The sequence below is a fragment of the Bombus fervidus genome, chromosome 2 (assembly GCF_041682495.2).
Source record: "Bombus fervidus isolate BK054 chromosome 2, iyBomFerv1, whole genome shotgun sequence".
In the NCBI taxonomy this organism is placed as follows: Eukaryota; Metazoa; Arthropoda; class Insecta; order Hymenoptera; family Apidae; genus Bombus; species Bombus fervidus.
In genome coordinates, this window is record NC_091518.1 from 9,104,750 (window position 1) to 9,128,087 (window position 23,338).

The 23,338-nt window shown below is 34.7% G+C and overlaps 2 protein-coding genes across 3 annotated transcripts; one reads left to right on the top strand and one right to left on the bottom strand.

Moving 5' to 3' along the window:
* The first annotated feature begins 726 nt into the window (after positions 1-726).
* On the top strand, positions 727-12,532 carry Prp8 (pre-mRNA processing factor 8). Its single transcript, XM_072012560.1, has 30 exons — positions 727-871; positions 1,319-1,556; positions 1,813-1,981; positions 2,072-2,236; positions 2,361-2,576; positions 2,860-3,198; positions 3,446-3,551; positions 3,635-4,163; positions 4,250-4,476; positions 4,567-4,893; positions 4,992-5,198; positions 5,310-5,600; positions 5,689-6,069; positions 6,164-6,402; positions 6,534-6,680; positions 6,803-7,367; positions 7,460-7,786; positions 7,879-8,048; positions 8,385-8,532; positions 8,627-8,916; positions 9,020-9,211; positions 9,579-9,773; positions 9,862-10,033; positions 10,136-10,423; positions 10,547-10,740; positions 10,831-11,212; positions 11,334-11,537; positions 11,648-11,772; positions 11,866-12,020; positions 12,115-12,532. Exons 2-30 carry the CDS (start codon positions 1,337-1,339, stop codon positions 12,267-12,269), a joined length of 7,125 nt encoding a protein of 2,374 aa, XP_071868661.1. The 5' UTR covers positions 727-871; positions 1,319-1,336; the 3' UTR covers positions 12,270-12,532.
* Positions 12,516-22,938, bottom strand: LOC139992251 (G-protein coupled receptor Mth2). Of its 2 annotated transcripts, none has more exons than XM_072012945.1 (5): positions 21,359-22,938; positions 17,497-17,575; positions 14,847-15,031; positions 14,614-14,779; positions 12,516-13,769 (listed from the first exon to the last, which is right to left on the bottom strand). In XM_072012945.1, exons 1-5 carry the CDS (start codon positions 22,185-22,187, stop codon positions 13,412-13,414), a joined length of 1,617 nt encoding a protein of 538 aa, XP_071869046.1. In that variant the 5' UTR covers positions 22,188-22,938; the 3' UTR covers positions 12,516-13,411. The 2 variants fall into 2 exon arrangements, with proteins under 2 accessions (XP_071869046.1, XP_071869038.1); XM_072012937.1 differs by lacking the exon at positions 21,359-22,938 and adding an exon at positions 17,891-19,254.
* Between the last annotated feature and the right edge of the window lie 400 nt (positions 22,939-23,338).

Here is a 23,338-nt window from a genome sequence, read left to right on the forward strand (position 1 = left end):
GAAAATAAAAATAAACTTAAAACTACACTAAAACTAAACACTTTTCATTAATTTGAATTTACATAGTTTTACGCTTTTAATAATGGATTCTATAATAACAATCATTTCTATTTCTATGAATTGGTCCTTAGCTCAATTTGAAATATCCGTTTAGAAAGGAAATATTAAATTGAAATAAAGAATTGTTATTCAATTCAACGTGAACTTATATTAGAAACAATTTCTTTCGTTTTTTTAATTCTATTGCATTTTTAAATATTTTGACGACATGCATATTTTTAAATGAATAAAAAGTGAAAAGGTTTATCGATGCGACATCTACAATAAGTAGCTAAGATAAATTTAAACACAACCGACACTAGCATGGCACTAAGCCATTTGAATGGCAACAATGGAAGAATCTGGTTGTGATGCAAATACAATTCGTGCCTGCAATATAACCTAACCGTGATATAAGTTCACCTAATTGATATAGCTTCTCATAATTTTATGAAATGTTTGTTCATTGTTATAGCAAATGATCATAAACAGTCGTACGAATAATGAATTAAATCATAGTGTAGTGTAACATGTGTATGTGCGTGTGATATACGAATATAGCGTAGGTTTGCTCCATATTTACATAAATCTTTACATTTTCATATCTTATTTTTGCGTGTAATACAATTGTTTGTAAACAAATTGTCTTAGGTCATAGTGATGGTGTAATGTTAATTCATAGTTGAATGTTAATGGCATGTATAGCGGTGTTGCCATGTCGTTCATTGTATATGGCTAGTAAATTAAATATTATGCTATAGAGTGGAACATCTATATTATTTAGTTCTGTTTGATTTATGTTCGTGCTGAATGTCTACCATATAATATCAAAGTAAGTTTGCGATTTATTAATTTTTCGAAAAAATATTGTTAAATTACATAGTAAAAATCAATATTTATTTCTAAATGAAAAATAAAATATTGGTTAAATTAAATTTGTAATTATTTATATCTCTCGTGTAATGTTCCACGCGACATAACGATATGTATATGCAGTAATACATTTATATTATCGTATCATATTGGTTATAATTGGTCGGTTTTATATTTACTTGTTTCTAACAGCATTTTTGTTTGGATCTCTGTTTGGAACTGTTTGTAATTGTATCAATATGTATTATTTATTGTTTTATATACATATGTATATGAAATCCAAATAATATTTTATTACAATTATAGGATGTATATATCACCAATTTATGTTAAATACAAACATTTTACCAAAATACTTGAATTATATTCTTTTGTTATAAATAGCTTTTTCGTTTCTTCTTTCTAGTCATTTAATTTAAAGAAAATGTCGATTCCACCATATTTATTGGGCCCAAATCCTTGGGCCACGATGATGGCTCAACAACAGGCCCATGCTCAGTTAGCTGCAGCTCAGGCTCATGCTCAAGCAGCTGCACATGCACAAGCTGCACATCATGCTCATATGCAAGCAATAGCTGGACCCCCATTGCCACAAATGCCTAAACAACCTGAAGTTTTGTCAGAAGATAAACTTCAAGAAAAAGGTGCTTAAAAATTAACATCTTTTGAATTTAAAAAAAATATAAAATTATTACAATATAAATTTAAAGATTTATGATACAATGTTTATATAAAGCTGAAATTAATTTAATCTTTTGTATATTGGTGTTATATTGTAAATTATATATATATATAATATATATATAATATATATAATTTATAATATAATATAATATAATTTATATATATATTAATTATATTAATATATTATAAATATTTATATATTTTATGCAATTTTAGCTCAAAAATGGCAACAACTTCAATCAAAAAGATTTGCAGAGAAAAGAAAGTTTGGTTTTGTGGATGCTCAAAAAGAACATATGCCCCCGGAACATATAAGAAAAATTATTAGAGATCATGGAGACATGAGCAGTCGGAAATATAGACATGATAAACGTGTTTATTTAGGGTAATTAAATGGATATATTTGAACTTTGATGTCCTTCATAAAGTGAAAGAAAGATTAAACAATTCCTCTATTTAATTAATTTTGTTTCAGAGCATTAAAATACATGCCTCATGCAGTTATGAAACTTCTAGAAAATATGCCTATGCCTTGGGAACAAATTCGAGATGTAAAAGTGCTGTATCATATTACAGGTGCAATTACATTTGTGAATGAAATTCCTTGGGTTATTGAACCTGTATATATTGCACAATGGGGGTAAGCTGAGAAAAATGTTCTGTTTATTTGTATTTATGCAATATCCACTAAGAAATAAAGCGTGTGTGCGTGTGTGTGTGTGTGTGTAGTATATATATATACATATTCTACTTTTATTATCTAGTACAATGTGGATTATGATGAGAAGAGAAAAAAGGGATCGTAGGCATTTCAAAAGAATGAGATTTCCGCCATTTGATGATGAAGAACCTCCATTGGATTACGCAGACAATGTTTTGGATGTAGAACCATTGGAAGCTATTCAAATTGAATTGGATTCAGAGGAGGATGAATCCGTGGCATCATGGTTCTATGAACATAAACCACTTGTTGGCACGAAGTAGGTGTTAAATATTGTTTGAATTAATTACAGACATTTCATTACATCTGTTTGTATCGTATAGTTAGTATCATATTCTATGATGAATTGCGTAGGGGTCCTGAAATCAGCTAACATGTGAGTTGATGGCTGTAGTAATTCGGCAGTCTTATCCGAGATGAGTACTACGAGTTACTATTAGCTGGACAAAACGCTAAACTGAATTATTGCTTTGTATATGAAATACATTTTACGATGTAAATATTGTTTATCAAACCTTGTTTAATTGCTAATAACATTACAGGCACGTAAATGGATCTACTTACCGAAGGTGGAATTTGACCTTACCGCAAATGGCGACTTTATATCGTTTAGCTAATCAGTTATTGACAGATTTGGTTGACCAAAACTTTTTTTATCTCTTTGACCCAAAGTCGTTTTTTACTGCGAAGGCATTAAATATGGCTATACCAGGTGGACCAAAATTTGAACCATTGGTGAAGGATTCAAACGCGGCTGATGAAGATTGGAATGAGTTTAATGATATTAATAAAATTATTATTAGACAGCCTATAAGAACAGAATACCGTATTGCGTTTCCTTATTTATATAACAACATGCCACATTTTGTACATTTATCATGGTAAGTAATATCATTCAATAAATATCTACAATAAATAATTCCACATAAGTTTTGAGACTTGTCTATGCTTAGTATATTAAAGTCTTACTAGCAGTGTGGTAAAGAAATGTAGTGGTGATTGTTATTCGTATCCTTTGTAAAGTATAAAAGGCAACTGCTGAAATCACCTACAATCTTTGTAAAAATTGTTAAAATATAGCAATATGTAATTTGATTTTCTAATGAAATTCTCAAATGATATTTACAGGTATCACGCACCAAATGTTGTTTATATAAAAACTGAAGATCCTGATTTACCTGCATTTTATTTTGATCCCTTGATTAACCCTATTTCTCACAGAAATTCCCTCAAGGTAAATAGCATGATTTACAGTGTATAATTAATTGGAGTAATCATTATATCGGTAGAATGCATGAATTACGTGTGTTTTTTCAGACTGTGGAACCACAAATCGAAGATGACGAAGATTTTGTGCTTCCTGAAGAAGTGCAACCTTTCCTTCAAGAAACTCCATTATATACAGATAACACAGCGAATGGTATAGCTTTATTATGGGCACCAAGGCCATTTAATACCCGTTCCGGTAGAACAAGAAGGGCCATTGACATTCCTCTAGTGAAATCTTGGTATAGAGAACATTGTCCACCAGGACAACCCGTTAAAGTTCGAGTTAGTTATCAAAAGTTGTTGAAATACTTTGTGTTGAATGCACTGAAACACAGACATCCTAAACCACAAAAGAAACGTTATTTGTTCCGGTCGTTCAAATCCACGAAATTTTTCCAAACAACTACAATTGATTGGGTCGAAGCTGGTTTACAAGTCTGTAGACAAGGATATAACATGTTAAATTTACTAATTCATAGAAAAAATTTGAATTATCTTCATTTAGATTACAATTTTAACCTAAAACCAGTAAAAACTCTAACGACGAAGGAGAGAAAGAAATCTAGATTTGGAAATGGTGAGTTATCAGTTTAAACACATAAAAACAGTGTATACATTTTACGAATTTCGACATAAAGTTTCTGGGTATTTGACTTTTTTCAGCTTTCCATTTGTGTCGTGAAATTCTCCGTTTGACAAAATTGATCATTGATTCTCACGTACAATATCGTTTGAATAATGTTGATGCATTTCAACTCGCGGATGGTTTACAATATATTTTTGCACACGTTGGTCAATTAACTGGAATGTATCGGTATAAATATAAACTAATGCGACAAATCAGAATGTGCAAAGACTTAAAACATTTAATTTATTATCGCTTTAATACGGTAAGGATGTTAGATTAAATCGTGTGCTATTCTTATCATTTAAATAAAATACAACGAATCATTGGTTGCTTTTGATATGTAAATGAATAGGGTCCTGTCGGGAAAGGTCCTGGATGTGGATTCTGGGCACCTGGCTGGAGAGTATGGCTTTTCTTCATGAGGGGTATTACTCCATTATTGGAAAGATGGTTAGGGAATTTGTTGTCTAGGCAATTCGAAGGTCGCCATTCGAAGGGAGTCGCGAAAACTGTAACGAAACAACGAGTAGAGTCGCATTTTGATCTTGAGCTAAGAGCATCAGTGATGCACGACATTGTGGATATGATGCCAGAAGGAATCAAACAGAATAAAGCCCGGACAATACTTCAGCATCTTAGCGAGGCGTGGAGATGTTGGAAAGCTAATATTCCGTGGAAGGTTCGTCTATCGTAATCAATTTCCGATTTCTTTACTTATTGCTAATGATTTCTGTTTAAAACTTATTATGGTTTCTTTTCACTAACTACTTTCCGTAGGTTCCGGGATTACCAATACCGATCGAAAATATGATTCTTCGTTATGTTAAAATGAAGGCAGATTGGTGGACCAATACTGCGCATTATAATCGAGAACGTATTAGACGTGGCGCTACCGTGGATAAAACTGTTTGTAAAAAGAATCTTGGACGTCTCACTCGACTTTATCTGAAAGCCGAACAAGAACGACAGCATAATTATTTGAAGGTACAGTAAGAAATGAACAATTACGAAGTAGGTACACTCTTCGTGTATTTATCATATGTCTTCTAAAATTTAATCATCAATTTATAAACATTTCATCTGTTGTGCACGCAGGATGGTCCGTATATTTCCCCAGAGGAAGCAGTAGCTATATATACTACAACTGTACATTGGTTGGAATCGAGAAGATTTGCTCCTATACCTTTCCCACCATTGTCTTATAAACATGACACCAAGCTTTTGATATTAGCTTTGGAACGATTAAAGGAAGCATATAGTGTCAAATCGAGGCTTAATCAAAGTCAGCGCGAAGAACTCGGTTTGATAGAACAAGCATATGACAATCCTCACGAAGCACTGTCTAGAATCAAACGTCATCTTCTCACCCAAAGAACGTTCAAAGAGGTAAAATTTTGTTCATTACTTGCCTTTTCTAATCTCTACATTTTGGATTTGTTCATTATTACTAAACTTACACCTATTCCCTTTGTAGGTGGGAATAGAATTCATGGATCTTTATAGTCATCTGATTCCCGTTTATGACGTCGAGCCGCTTGAAAAGATTACGGATGCCTATTTAGATCAATACTTGTGGTATGAAGCAGATAAGCGAAGATTATTTCCACCATGGGTTAAACCTTCAGATACAGAACCACCTCCTCTATTGGTATATAAATGGTGTCAGGGTATTAATAATCTACAAGATGTTTGGGATGTTAGCGAAGGGGAATGTAATGTATTGTTGGAATCAAAATTCGAGAAACTGTATGAAAAAATCGATTTGACGTTATTGAATAGAGTACTTCGATTGATCGTTGATCATAACATAGCCGATTATATGACTGCAAAGAATAACGTTGTCATAAATTATAAGGTATATCCTTTATTTCATTAAAGAGCATGTATCGATTTTTTTGTTAAATAGAAAGAAAAATATAATATATGTAAAAATATAATATTGTTTCTAGGATATGAATCATACTAACAGTTATGGAATAATTAGAGGATTACAATTCGCGTCTTTTATAGCGCAATATTACGGTCTGGTATTAGACTTGTTGGTTCTTGGATTACAAAGAGCTAGTGAAATGGCTGGCCCACCCCAAATGCCAAATGACTTTTTAACTTTCCAAGACGTAGCTTCGGAAACAGCACATCCTATTAGATTATATTGCAGATATGTAGATAGAATACATTTGTTTCTGAGGTAAGATTTTATATCATATCGTTCGACGAATCGTTTTATTCTTCATGTATACATAACATAGATTTCTGTCTATTTTTGATCAAGTTGTTGGGATGTCAGTTGACGTTTAATTTTGTATTCTATGTTAATAGGTTTTCTGCCGATGAAGCGAGAGATCTAATTCAGAGATATTTAACGGAACATCCAGATCCTAATAATGAAAATATCGTTGGTTATAATAATAAAAAGTGTTGGCCCCGAGATGCGCGAATGCGTCTTATGAAGCATGACGTTAATTTGTAAGTAAATAATGATTGAACGATTGTTTAATTTTTTTTGTCATTTCATTTACTGTAGATTAATCTTGAATTCGTTTTGTTTTTTCTTCCTTTTTTTTAATTTCTTATTTTTTTATTTCCAGAGGTCGCGCTGTATTTTGGGATATTAAAAATCGTTTACCCCGTTCCACGACTACGATACAATGGGAAAATAGTTTTGTTAGTGTATATAGTAAAGATAATCCTAATTTGTTATTTAACATGAGTGGATTTGAGTGCAGAATTTTGCCAAAATGTAGAACTACGCACGAAGAGTTCACACATAGGGATGGTGTGTGGAATTTACAAAACGAAATTACAAAAGAAAGAACGGCTCAGTGTTTCTTGAGAGTCGATGATGAAAGTCTGCAACGATTTCATAACAGAGTTAGGCAAATCCTTATGGCTTCTGGATCCACAACCTTCACGAAGATCGTTAACAAATGGAATACAGCTTTAATTGGACTCATGACCTACTTCCGCGAAGCTGTAGTAAATACACAAGAACTTCTAGATTTATTGGTTAAATGCGAAAATAAAATTCAAACGCGTATCAAGATTGGTCTTAATTCAAAAATGCCTTCGCGATTTCCACCAGTAGTGTTTTATACACCGAAGGAATTGGGTGGGCTTGGAATGCTTTCGATGGGACATGTACTTATACCTCAGGTAGATTGCTATTTTTTTTAATTTCTTCGATAACTAACTCTTTCAGACACTTTCAAATGCAACATATATAATATAACTATAAAATGTTATAGTCGGATTTAAGATGGTCGAAACAAACCGACGTTGGTATTACGCATTTTCGCTCTGGCATGAGTCACGATGAAGATCAATTAATTCCAAACTTATATCGGTATATTCAACCCTGGGAATCCGAGTTTATAGATTCCCAACGAGTATGGGCGGAATATGCGTTGAAGCGACAAGAAGCAAATGCACAAAATCGTAGACTTACTTTGGAAGATCTTGAAGATAGTTGGGATCGTGGTATCCCTAGAATAAATACACTGTTCCAGAAAGACAGACACACTCTTGCCTACGATAAGGGTTGGAGAATACGTACAGAATTTAAACAGTATCAGGTACTATCTCACGTATTTTATTGTAATATTAATCTTTGCGTTCATCTTATTTATGCGTGTGAAAATATTATATTTTTTATACGTAATTGCAGGTCTTAAAACAAAATCCATTCTGGTGGACCCATCAACGTCATGATGGTAAATTATGGAATTTAAATAATTACCGAACAGATATGATACAGGCTCTTGGCGGTGTAGAGGGTATTTTGGAACATACACTCTTTAAAGGGACATACTTCCCAACATGGGAAGGTCTCTTTTGGTAAGATTTTGTAATTTTTCGAAATCATAATAAGGAATAACTTAGTTAACTTGGCAAAGAATTAATAACCGTGAATATAAACATGCAATTAGCAAGCAGTTTTGCAAGCAAAACAACACTGCAAGCCAAAGAGCGAAAAAACAGATTTAATAATTGCAAATTTAAGTATACATACATACTTTACTCATTTAATATATGTATCCATGTTTATTGAAACAAAGAAGATTGATTTCTTCTTTCTTCACTTTTCTTTTTTTTTTTATTTTTAATTTATTTCAAAATTTTAAAATTGATAAGAGAATCGATAGTTTGTTACTTGTCGTTTCTTTTACTTAGGGAGAAAGCATCTGGATTTGAAGAATCTATGAAATATAAGAAACTGACTAACGCTCAAAGGTCTGGTTTAAATCAAATTCCAAATCGTCGATTCACTTTATGGTGGTCACCAACTATTAACAGAGCAAACGTATACGTTGGTTTTCAGGTAATATTTCATCATGTTAATGGATTATAATTATTTGATGGATCATAGTCAGAGATATATTCTTGACATAAGTGGATCGTTTGTTTACCATTAGGTACAACTGGATTTAACAGGGATATTTATGCATGGTAAAATTCCAACGCTAAAGATTTCACTAATTCAAATATTTCGTGCTCACTTGTGGCAAAAAGTACACGAATCGATAGTGATGGATCTTTGTCAAGTTTTTGATCAAGAATTGGATGCATTGGAAATCGAGACTGTTCAAAAAGAGACCATTCATCCTAGAAAATCGTACAAGATGAATTCTTCCTGCGCCGATATTTTGCTTTTCTCTGCATATAAGTGGAATGTCTCTAGGCCATCGCTACTCGCTGATTCAAAGTAAGTAGTCACATTTTTTTTTTTAGTTTTTTATATAAATTTCGTATTATCGTACTTAGAATTGGACTCAGTATCTATTATTAATGATTCATTCCTTTAACAGAGATCTTATGGATAACACTACCACACAAAAATATTGGATAGACGTACAGCTTAGGTGGGGAGATTATGATTCTCACGATATTGAACGATATGCTAGGGCCAAATTTTTAGATTACACAACAGACAATATGTCTATTTATCCATCACCAACAGGGCTATTAATTGCTATCGATTTGGCTTATAATTTACATAGGTATATATTTTTAAGTATTATTTGTATTCAGTAACGATGTACTGAAATTCGCAGAAATTGACTGATCGACGATTATTAAGGAATAGTGTCTATTATACCTCTCCATTGCATCAACTATTCATTCCATAATTGTCTTATTTTGTTCGTATACTTCGGATACAGAGTCGGAATGCATTCTCTTTACTTGAATGCATTCCTTGAAAGTCAAATGGATAAGTTGAAACATGCGTATTAGAGTCAAAAGACAGTAGGCGATTTTTCCTCCGTCGCTGCTCGAAAAAATGATCGTAACCGGTCAATATCCGTAAATAAAAATGTATTATCCACTGCAGGAATATCTTGTAAATATAGCAATTTTGTTTATTAGCGCCTATGGTAACTGGTTCCCAGGATGTAAACCTCTTATACAGCAAGCAATGGCAAAAATAATGAAGGCTAACCCGGCTTTATACGTATTGAGAGAACGCATTCGAAAAGCATTGCAACTTTATTCATCGGAACCTACAGAACCATATCTATCTTCACAAAATTATGGGGAACTCTTTTCGAATCAAATTATTTGGTATTTCTATCTCTTTTACATATTTTCATTAGTATGAAACAAAAATATGCACTTATATTAAAGATCTTTCATTTTTCGAATCTATTAGGTTTGTCGATGATACTAACGTTTACCGTGTTACAATTCATAAAACGTTTGAAGGTAATTTAACGACAAAGCCTATAAATGGAGCTATCTTTATTTTTAATCCCCGGACTGGCCAATTATTTTTAAAAATTATTCATACTTCTGTTTGGGCTGGTCAAAAGCGTTTAGGTCAGGTACGTAATATGTATTCAGCATACGTATTATAATTAAATTAGAAAATTATATTATATTAAAAAAGTAGTTAATGTAGTTAAAATTGCATCTTCATGTAACAGTTGGCAAAATGGAAAACTGCTGAAGAAGTAGCTGCGCTTATTCGATCTTTACCGGTTGAAGAACAACCTAAGCAGATTATAGTAACAAGAAAGGGAATGTTGGATCCCTTGGAAGTGCATTTGCTCGATTTCCCGAACATTGTTATAAAAGGATCGGAGCTCCAATTACCATTCCAGGCTTGTTTGAAAGTCGAAAAGTTTGGTGACTTAATATTGAAGGCAACAGAACCTCAAATGGTGTTATTTAACTTGTATGATGATTGGTTGAAAACTATTTCATCGTACACGGTAATTATCATTAATAAATGTTTTCCTCTTCCTCTTCCATCTCTGTTTATTTTTATCCTATTTCCCTTTTTAATATGCTTTCTAAACCCCGATTTATAAATCATTTTATTTATTTATTTATAGGCTTTCTCACGTTTGATTCTTATCCTTCGCGCATTACATGTCAACACTGAGAGAACAAAGGTTGTTTTAAAACCTGACAAGACAACCATAACAGAACCACATCATATATGGCCTTCTTTAACAGATGATGAATGGATTAAAGTCGAAGTACAATTAAAAGATCTTATTTTAGCCGATTATGGTAAAAAGAACAAGTACGTACAATATCTGGCCTTTTTCTTTCTTTATAGCAATATATACAAAGTATGACTGTAGAGTAACTGGAAAATTTGTATTGGTTTCAGTGTAAATGTTGCATCGCTGACACAGTCAGAAATTCGAGATATCATTTTGGGTATGGAAATTAGTGCACCATCTGCACAACGTCAACAAATCGCTGAAATAGAAAAGCAAACAAAAGAACAATCGCAGCTTACAGCGACAACTACACGAACAGTAAACAAACACGGGGACGAAATTATTACAGCAACAACTTCTAATTATGAAACGCAAACGTTTAGTTCTAAGACTGAATGGCGAGTAAGAGCAATTTCAGCTACTAATTTGCATCTTCGGACCAATCATATATATGTATCGTCTGATGACATTAAGGAGACTGGTTACACTTATATTTTGCCAAAGAATGTTCTTAAGAAATTTGTTACCATTTCGGACTTGAGAGCGCAGGTATGTCTCTCTTATGAAATACTTGATTTAATAAGTATACATATATGTACGGCTCAATATCAGAGAAATTACAGATAAAATATAATTAATCTTTCCTTTTTCTTCTTTCTCTTTTATATAGATCGCGGGGTATTTATATGGGATTAGTCCACCAGATAATCCACAAGTTAAAGAAATACGATGTATAGTTATGGCTCCGCAATGGGGTACCCATCAAACTGTTCATTTACCTAATACACTTCCGAATCATCAATATCTCAAAGAGATGGAACCTCTGGGTTGGATTCATACTCAACCTAACGAGTTGCCACAATTGTCACCGCAGGTTAATATATTGTTAGATACATGTTTATTAATCGAATTTGATTTAAGGCTATTTTTTGTTCTATGATACATTGTATTATATATTGTGTTAATACGGCATTATTTTATTAGGATATATCTACGCATGCTCGAATAATGGCAGAAAATCCAATTTGGGATGGAGAAAAAACTATCGTTATTACTTGTAGTTTTACGCCAGGATCTTGTTCTCTTACGGCATACAAATTAACACCTAGGTTCGTATTTCGAACAAAATGTGGTTTAATTGTCTTTAAATATCTCATGATTCCTCTGGTTGTTGTCAAACTATACATATGTTCATGTTTTAGTGGTTTCGAATGGGGAAAGCAAAATACCGACAAAGGAAATAACCCTAAAGGTTATCTACCGAGTCATTATGAAAAGGTACAAATGTTGTTGTCTGATCGTTTCCTCGGATTTTTCATGGTTCCGAGTCAAGGGTCTTGGAATTATAACTTTATGGGTAAGATATATGTGATTGATTTGAATACTCTCATTTGTTGGTAGCTGAATATTATACTTTACAATCTTATCATTATCTTTTTCGGTAATCACAGGTGTGAGACATGATCCAAATATGAAATATGAGCTGCAATTGGCGAATCCGAAAGAATTCTATCACGAAATTCACAGACCTGCCCACTTTTTGAATTTCTCCAGCTTAGAGGATGGAGAGGGCGTTGGAGCCGATAGAGAAGATGTATTTGCATAAATGGATGAAAGCGAAAGAAGGGACCGAGGTGTAATAAATTATGGAGTTCATATTACCATGCTACCGGAATTTTGTCACTCCGGCAAAGCAACTATGACATTTACCCGTTTAATACAAACAGTGTGGTTTATAACAAAGTTGGAAATTCATAATATGTGATGTTTAATAAATAGATTCGTTATAGTATTACTTTAGATATTAATTACTTTGTACTGTATTTTAATAGCTTTGTAGAATAAAAAAGAAATATATATATATATATAATGTGTGTTTAATTAGATGTACAACATGTATAGTATACATATAAGAAAAATGTACAAAATGTTTATCATATTTAACATAATAAGAATAGTAAATAATATACATTTTGATATACATAACAATGTGGTATTGTTACTTTCTTATTTTATAACGTAAAATTCGATGAAATTTTTGTCATATTGATCACTGAATAAAATTATTACTATTAGAACTTATATAAGAGAAAAGAGTGTCACTATAGTAGAGTAACCCTAATCTATTCGTACATTATCTCGGCGGTACAATGATATTAAACTTGAAAATTTCTAAAGATTCTTAATTTATTTATTTGCATATTCTCGGCGGTGATTACAACTTCTTATACGATATAAAATAAAAGTTGAACGCTTCATATGCAAATATCAGACAATCATACGGTAGCAAGTTTAAATGTTAGAAAGACAGCCCATTAACGATGACTAGATATGCTTCGATAAAATATACATTCAACATTTATTCGTTTCTTCATCAATCGATTAAATATTCAACGTGAATCGAATACTAAGTGAGTGCACATTTGTGACGAGCACCAACCTAATAACATTTTTCAATGTTTCCTTCTTTTTCTATATTATTTTTATTGATTTATTTTATTTTTTATTAATTTCCATTCCTTTTCTGTTCGATCCGTTCTGTTTCATTCCAATTCAATATAATTCGCTGCACTATTTTTCTCACGTTTTTCATGTAAACGTAACGAATGTGATATGTGAATGAAATTAAACGAAGAAAATTGTGATGTTTTTGCGAAAAATAGTTGCATGGGCCATACGTATTTATGAATCGCGCAAACATCAAAGTACACATATATTTAAATCTTTCCAGGCTAATCGTGATTCTTGTTAATTCATAACGATTGCTTTGTCGGAAGAAGATTCATTCGAATAGGGGTCGATTTTCTCCTGAAACTGTGTTGTCGTTGTCAATGTGCAAGTACGAGATATCGCTGAACTATGACAACCACTGCGAGTCGAGTTTCTTGAAAGAATGTTACTTCTGTGACAACTGAATCTTTTTAATAACAGTCGTTTGACTTTATCTTTCCAAACGAAAATTAAAAAGATGAGTACACCTTGTAAGGTATTGGTAAGATCTGTAAGATACCAAATGTAAGCCGGTGAATTGTTGCAGAGCCATGATATTATTTCCATTGACCAATTAATGCCCATTACGATGAAGAGTTTCAAATATAGATTGAACCTGAATAAAACGAATTAAAATTAAAATATGGTAAAGTGAAAAATTAAAGTAGGTATGTGTATGTGTATATTACAGAAATATCCGCGGATGTGGCTAGTAATATGCGGAGCCGGCATTGTCAAAGATCGCAAAGAAATTAGTTACTGACAATACCACTGACAGTGGACAATGTCAATCTTGCTCGCATTACAACGACATATGTTCAACTACTCCTTCTACTTTGCCGATAGCATGTGTATATGTGATACTGACAATGTTCGGGCGAAATCGAGCTTATATATCCTGCGAACTGCGCCCGTAACGTATGTATAACGTATGTATATATATTTTCGTATACGGTATCCTAAAATCTTATATGCGCAATCTTATCTATGAATAACGTTGTAGAAAGAATTTGAATGGTACATGTTTTGTAATACGTATTCCAAGTACGTAGTAGCAGCTGGTACGTAGATGTAAACGATGGCAAGTTTGAAAGATGAAATGTGCGATCACGAGCGAGACCCTGTTCGGACGGATGTATTTGTTACGTGAGAGGGACTCGTCTCTTCCGTCATTACGAAAACAAATCGAACCATGGGAAAATCTTTGTTTTACGCGTTCCGAGAGAAGGTCCGAAAATAATTTTATCGACATAGGCGTGTAATAAGAGGGATAACGTTCAATTACATTGATGTAATTAAAGAAAAGAAAGCAAAATGTCGCGATTTTGTAATTACGGAGCTATTCTATCTTCATAGTGGTAGTTTAGTGTTACTTGTAGGTAAGTAAGAAAATTGAATAGCTTTCAAACGGAAAGAACTTTTCAATTTCTTTGCGTAAACGAATAAAAAAGAAAATGTACCATTGTTTATTGTCGTCGTGGCGCCTACTGTCTATGCTTTTAAGATGCTGAGCAGTGTCCTTTTTATGTTGCACGATCTTCAACGCCGTGGAGATGAAAAGGCATATGTTACAAAACACGGTAACGCCCATTGGCGCGTAAAAGTATATCGCTCTTGCCTTGTTAGCTATAACAGTATCGAAATTATAAAAAATTAGAATCAAATTATCGAGACTAGGTTTATGAGCACTTACTCGTAAACCAGCAATTAAATCTGCCAAGTTGTGGCTTGATAAAATGCTCTGGAATGTCAGGAAGAAAGTCCATAATAGCACAAACTCCGGTGAGTAGCGATGCGCAACCCCAAGCGTAAACGGAGTATATTAAAAACTTTTTTCGCTCCCTTTGCTTCACGCTGCCCTGTAGAGATCGGAAACCTCTGAAAATCAGGAATCCCTGGATAAGAAAATGTGGGAAACCGACAAAAAACGAAAGCAAACAGAATAAAATAGAAAAGAAAAATTGACACACTTTCACTTTCAGGTTTCAGATTAGTTCCGACATATAGGATATATGATACGCGCAAGTTGTGGTCCGGATGACGCATTTCGTATTTCCTACTTATCGCATCTTACGAAAGTGAGATTTTAACTCTTCGTTTTTACAGGCACAGCATAAAAACATAACGCTTTTACCTTTCTTTAACACGATCGTGATATCGAAATCATGATTTCCGTATTCTATTCCGTTTCGTTTCATTTTACCCTATTTATTCGAGCTTCGTTCGAGTACATGTTCGAAAATAAAAACGCAATTCGATTCATTGGAATTTTTCAAGAGATATAGGCGCAACTGATCGACATGATCGAAAACAAAGAAGAAAAATAAAGAAAGCGAAAAATGAAAAACAATTGTAAATAGTCGTAAATGAAAGAAATAGACGATTTGTAGAATTAGAATTGGAATTAGTTTGTTCGTTCGTTCGTTGAGGTTAACTTTATCGGGAGAAAATAATTGCGAACAGATGGGTGATATTTGCGAAAAGATATGAGGAGCGAGTATTACGGATATATCGTCCGAATTAAGTGCGGTAGTAATTTGTGATTGATGGCGAGTGATGTTACTGGTGTCCGCACACGTATGTGTGTATGTATATTGTATATAAGTAAGTACATATTACGTATATCATCACATTAAATAGGTCATTAAATAGGGGACGACATGGGTACGTATAACGCACCGCGTATAAGTCACGCCCTTAATTATACTCGCACACATCTAAGTATCTCTACTTACTTAAATTTATGTATATAATAAAAAGGGCTTGGCAAAAAGAGCAACTATACGTGTGTACTACGAACGATCATTCGTAGTATTACGATTATACATGCACTACAAATGATATTAAAATGTAGCATAGTGGTTAGAATTTTCGGGCGCGACATTCTCGTCACGCGATTCTCTTCTTGAAACGTTATTCTATTCGCGGAACGTTTAAAAATACCGATATGCCTATACAATGACTATAGAATGTGTGATTTCGTTGAAAAAGCGAATTCCATAGAATTCGACAAATGAAGGAAAGTTGGAAAGATAGCCGACAATAAATAATGTAACATTATCGTGCGGTAATCTTCTCAGCTGATGAGAGAAGAAAATTCAGACATTGAAATATCGTTATGCATCATAGTCTAATATAAAATAATCTACAGTACGTGTTGCGATTAACAACTGAAATCTGTTTCGGACATCTGTAAATCATGTAAATCATACAAATCATGTAATAGTTGCTTATCCATTGATTTTATTTTCGAAAATTAGAATTCCTTGCACTTTCGTGTTTTATCGTAGTTTTAATATTTGCAAAATATCGGAATCGATATCGGCACGTACACATCGTACATATACATATACATAATAGCATACGCGTACTATGTGTGTATATAGACACTGTGTGGCATTAGCATGGCATGGAAGTGGCGTCGGTATGGCGTCGCGTCGGTGTGGCGTCGGCGTCGGTGTCGAGGAAAAGAGCAATTCCGAGCTTTCGAGGTTTGTTTAGAGAATACGCCGCGATTTGTTTGCTGTACACCTGGCGCTTTACAGATATATATGTAGGTAGAGCTGCTACTTTTATAAGAATTCGTTCCGGCAAGTAAAGATCGTTACTTGCAATTTTTAACACGCAATCGTTTCGCTCCTACACGTGATTCTACCACTTAAATACACTCATCATTGTCGTTTTAATATATCGAAATAAACGAACGCGATACCAACGAATGCGTTTATTCCATTATGAATTTTAGGTGGTTATCATAATAGTAACAGGTTGGGAAAAAATGGTCTGTATACGAAGAGACATGATCGGATCGATCGAAAATTGGAACAGAGAACAGAGAAAAGACATGTTATCGTTGTTGTTGTCATTGTTGACGATAACGACAACGTGAGACATTAAATCGATACGTCATGGACGGAGACGTCTAAGTAGTAAAAGTACTCGAAAAAGGAGCCACTTCCACTTCGTGGACCGATCGAACTTAATTTAAGAATGTTTGCAAAGTGTACACGTGCCGTCACGAACCGGATATTAATTCGCGTTTATGCCGCTATCAATTTTCTTCGACGTTCGTCAACTATCGAATTGCTTTAGCTAGAAGGCTAATAGGAGATATAATAGTATTTGTAACACGTTTCACGGCACGTATACCATCGATTATAATAAGCTTTTAACGATTAAGCGGTCATAAGTCGTAAGCTTGCTAGTCAAATTACACTTTAGTTCGTCGTACTTAGACTCAACTTAACGCCATCGAATCAAGAAGAAATGTTGAAGGTGAAGAAAGGCTTGGAATCGATATGTAAATGATCGAAATCTTACATACGTATGTAAATATAACTTACCCAAAAGTCCACCAAATATCAAAACACATAACGTTCAACCAGAAGAAACTGGCCAGGAAAGAAAAATGGATGATGAACGCTGAAACAGAATTCGATTTAAGTACACCGTTCGTAAAAACGCATTTGTCATATAATACACAGTATGAATTTATAGAGCCACTAAGCGAGTGAACATGATTTAATACGATAAAAAGAATTGCAAAGAATAGAGTAAGATGTGTAAGCATGCGAATAAATATGGGAATACCCGCGTTGTGCTACGAACGTACGGACTAAAATAATTGCGTTACGTAATTAGAAACAATGGTAAGGTGGAGGAAAGGTAGAATAAGAAGCAGCATAGAATATCGAGAAAATGACGGTAAACTGGTTAAAATCGGCATACGACGAATACCAAATGCGATGCAAAGAGAATCCGAAATCTGTTGCTGCGGAGTCATCTGTACGACCGCGAGTATCACATAGGCGACCAGCAGAGTACCGACATAGTTACGAAGCGTACGGCCGTGTATATTCTTCCATTCTGGTATCAATAGGTAGGCGACAAACGTGGCAAACAAGAATGGCACCGATATGATCAATCCAACAGGAAACAGTACCATGACTTTCGTCGGTCCCTGCGTATCCTCGTTCTCGTCCAAATTGAAACAAAGAATCAGATCGAACAGTTCGGTATCGAGGATACCAAAACAGTAGTCGGCATCTCGGAGAATATTACCCTCGTGTTTCATATAGATCGAACCATTGTCGAGAAACATGAACGCATCCATCGGATTCTTATTCGGGTTAAGTTTATAGCGTTGACGACCGATGCAAGGATCTTTAATGAGCAAATTGAAATAGCGTTGATAATTCGGCGCCTCGTCGATTAAGGATAAGGTGTTGGAATCGTAAAGAGCCGGGAAGCGAAAGGTATCATTCGATGCCGTTTCGATGCATCGGTCCTTGCTCAAACGCTGTCCGTACGAGCAACATATGAACAGACTTACTTCGTGACTGGCCGACTCGGTCCAATAGTCAACACTTTCTGTACTTGGTATCGTAGAAACATTTCTCTCCTCTTTGACATACTTTTTGTTCGATCGAAACAATTCCGGTTGCTCGCTACTTTCCACTTTCATCGTCGATCCGTACGCGATGTCTTCGACGAGATCTCCACGAGGAAACATTGTTGTATCATGGAGTCGCGTGGATCGTTGTCCCATCGTGTGTATCACGAGTATCGTAGATAATAAGCCGATGATCACCACACGAAACATCTTAGTAGGTAGGTTTTCGCTGAGCAACTGTTTATCGTGAATCGTCCGGATTCGTAATGACCACAGACATTATCGCGTTATGAGGAAACGATATAACGATTGCCAACGTCTATAACGTCTCTTGGCCGCGTCACGTTGTAACCGACTAACTACTACCATGGATTTTGTCGTTTTCCTTTTTTCTTTCCCTTCTCCTGTATTATTCTTATATCCTTTTTTCCCTCTCTTTTTTTTCTCACTCCCACCCCCATCTTCGATCCTTCCCTTTCCCTATTTCTTTCTCTTTCTTCTTCTTTTTATCATTCTTTTTGAACTTAAACGTTTCATTCCTGCCCAACAGCCGAAACAGGTTTCAAGGTTATGAATCGAAAGGAATATTAAAGAAAATGTAGGAAGAGACATAGAGAGAGAGAGAGAGTGAGAGATGGGGCAGAATGAGAGGAGAAGGGATAATGAGTGTACGGCAGGAAAGATAACTCGACGAATATCAAAGATGAATGGCTCGCAAATTATTACCAACGCATACACATGTCGAAGAAGACAGGTAAAACAAAGCGTGGCAAGTATCTGCGTACAATGTACGGGCCAATTTTTAGTCAAGCAATCCGATCGATCGAGGGCAAGACGGGAAGATCGATCGAGGTACATACCTACGTATACACCAGGATCAAGAACTCCAACTCTTATTGGATCGCAGTTGTAGATATCGAGCAGATAGTTCCCACAAGATATTTCGATATTTTTCCGCTTGCGCTCATTATATGTAAATATGTAAATACGTAAATATAGTATAGCACATGCCACGACAAAGTAGGAGAAAGCAAGATAAATAAAAGATAGAGCGAAGACGAAATTCTCATTAGGCAGTGCCCAACATGACAAGGAGAGACGTCACGACTCATCTTCGCTCTTCATTTCCATGTTCGTAAGATAAGAAACAGGGAATTCACAAAACTTATGTCGAAATGCAAATTCTGATTATTGATCAAGGACAAATAAAAATTTGTTCAGTTTTGGCAATAGGAAGGAAAACGGCAACATCGAAAATAAGAACAATTATCGTCCTATTTGTTTCTGCAAGTTTCCGAAGTTGTACAAGTTTTTTCTTTCCCTTTGATCAAACTAATCTAAGTACATGTAACTTCGATAGTTAGTTTGCCTCTTATCAATTTCTTTCAAACGCGTATCGTCATTCAGCTAATCTGAGCATCGATAGGACGATTTTTTAGCAATTTTGCGAATCAACGGAAAAACTAATCCTATCTAGAATAATCTAAATATCGATCGTATATCTATTAAATCTACGAACAAAGCTGCAACTAGAACTGAAGCGACGTTATTTCTGTCGTGATCGATCACATTGTTAAACGCATATTATTTACGTTCCGTGATTTCGGAAAACGACATGGAATCGCTGTCATCGCGAACGTCAAATCATCGTCGTAATTATCGTGCAAGATTAATGGAGTACCTTACGAGAACGCTACACGTTCTCGCGTAAATGATCATCATGACATTAACAATAAGCATTTTTCAAATTACCAATGATCATATTCAAACTATTCATTGCTCACAAAACCGGTGTCTCTGTTTAACTACAGTTTACATTGTTAATCGTCTATTATCATATTTATGTCGATGAGTTGTAACTTCATTGCCTTGTAATGACAATTGTATCTGATCTTTTAAATACTTTGAAATTACGCTTACGTTATATGTAAATAAAGTCAAAGTACCAAATAAAGATTGCCGATAATATATGCATTTACTATTAACATATAAACGCGAAAATGTTGATAAATATACGTAGATATATATACACCTGTATACTTCATTCTTATAACGAATGTATATCATGTGATTTCTTGCGTCATTTGTCTTTTTCTCGTCAATTCGCTAAAATGATAAGCAATAACTTACAAATTAATTATGGGCACGACTATACATATACATAATAGATCTATATATATACTTATATGGCATATAATACGTATATGTATGTAAAGGAAGGCACGCGCGCGTGCGATTCCATGATATAGTGAACGACATCACGCGAATGAGGCATAGTGTTAATTCGATTAATCTTTCGACGAAAACGATATACAATTCCCCAGACGTTCGAAACTGTGGTGGAAATCTTGCAAAAAAAACTCATCGAAACTTCTCAAAATAATATACATTTAATGCGTACCAAATAAACGATCAACGTGCAATTCTCATAACAGAGAATTTGATACATTATCTTATTTACTCGCAGTTCCTTCGCTTTGCTTTATCGCGAATTCGTGAAAGAAAATTATCATAAAGAAAAAGAGAGAGAGAGAGAGAGAGAGAGAGAGAGAGAGAAAGAAAGAAGGTGTGCCGGAAATTTGAACTGATAGGACAACGATATCATAGCTTTCATACTGTGCGTAATGTTTGATTAATCAAAGAAATCAAAGTACCTAAAAGAGGGGATAATGGTATGGGAAACGAATGAAGAGATAGGGAGAAAAAGAGTGCGTGTATGCGTAGGGGATAGAGAAGTATAACAGGGAAGGAGAGAGAGAGGGAGAGGGAGAGCGAGAGAAGAAGCAAGCAGCATAAAATGAAGGATTGCTTACCTATTGTGGAGCAGAAGACAAATTCTAAGTAATGCAGTTTGGCGAAAACGAGAAAAGAGTAGGCGAGTATCAAACAAGCCACATAACACATTAGCGTCTTTCCATAGAGATTCCTCAATTCCGGAATAATCGCATAAACGAAAAAGGTCGCGACAAAGAATGGTATAGAAATAACGATGCCAATGTCGAAAGACTCCTCCGGATCAGAAGAAGCATTTACTATGGACGAATTAGAGGAGCAAATTAGAGCGACGACCTTTTTGGAAGATTCTTGCCAGTCGAAACAGTAACTCCATGCTGCATAGTTGTCGGTCGGAGTTTCGAGGGTACCGTTTGGTAGCAGGACGAACTCATCATCTTCGAAACGTTCTGGTTCGAGCATAAATCTCGTGGGACACTGCATATCCTCCACGACAAAAAACAGTTCGTCTATACGGGATATTCCTTTAATTTCAGTAGCGAGTTGATGCTGCTTGAGAACGAGAACCGGAGCAGGCAACCCGTTTGATGAGCGAGTACAGTTAGGCCGAATGCCTTTCCCTAAAATCTCGTCTTTTTTACAACACTTTCTCAAACATGCTCGTAAATTACATGTGCATCCGTATGTTTTATTTTCAAATACTCGATACAATCCAGCAGGATACACCAACTTATCGTGCACTAAGCTTCCGTTCTCGGATCTATCAATCTTAGTTCCTTGCAAAATAATTTCAGGGAATGGACGACAAAATGAATCTTCTTCTCTCTCCATTTCCTTACCATTGATTTCTGTTAATCGATAAATTAGAATGAACAAAATTACGCGAATAATCGTACAAAAATGTTGCATTGTTATTGCCTCTTTCCGTGCGTCTTCCCGCGCTCAAGATCGCGCCGCACTGTCTTTCACCCCCTTTCTCTTTCTTTTCTTTTCTCTCTTCCTTTTCCTTTTCCTTTTCCTTTTCCTTTTCCTTTCCCTATCCCCTTCCCTTTCTCCTTCCTTCCGACTATTTTTTTTCTACCACTTCTTTCTCTATTATCTGCAAGGTGTACGTGTATTTCGATTTCCTAGTTTCTTCCAATTATTTATTTTCCTTTTTTTCAACACCGGCTAACAGTATGCTTTAAAAAATCATCGTTGTTCGCACGATCGTGAAAGTCCACGTTACCGATGATGTGGTGGTGATCACCCGATGAATCGCAAAGCTCGCGACTAACTGCCCTCAGTATTTTTCGATCCTCTGTTGATCGTAACGCGCGAGCGCGCGCGCGCGCTCCTCTCAATGCCGAACGAGTACCAGCCAAATACTATAGTATTACGGAATAGCTTCAGTCTCCACTTCCAACTACCCTTTTTCATTTTCTCATTCTGTAACTCGTTCATCAATCTCGATAACATTACAATCGCTAACTAGAGCGCAGCACTTTACTCGAACACGGCTAAGTAAACCACGCAGATCAATCTGTGTAACGATCAACAATTATTATATTATATCAAATTAGTTATTGAATTCTATGAATGCTTTGTTTATGACTATATCATTTCTGGTTTCACAATTATACTTTGTTTTAATTTTAATCAGTATTACTACCTACCACCAACAAATAATTAATCTTTTGAAAGTGATGTCAAATTCAAAATTACGCACTAAATTCTAGACACACATACTTATGCGATATGTATATAACAAATTTGATAAGTTTCTTTAGAATTTCGTTAATTTTACGTTATGTAATAAATGAAAATTATACAAAAAAAGGAGGCAGACTTTACTCTGACTTTTCATCGCTTATTCCTTTTGTATTTCTTAATATTACTCGTATAAATAACAAACCAATCTTGTTTCATACTAATAAAATGTTATTTCATTTTCTTGCATCCTGAGTAATTAAACAAATTTTCACTTGGGAAACTATCAATCATAAACGAACATAATATTCTTTTCGTCTTATTTGCGCGCTTTGTAAAATAATTATCGGTTTTGTATAGCAAGCTAATTT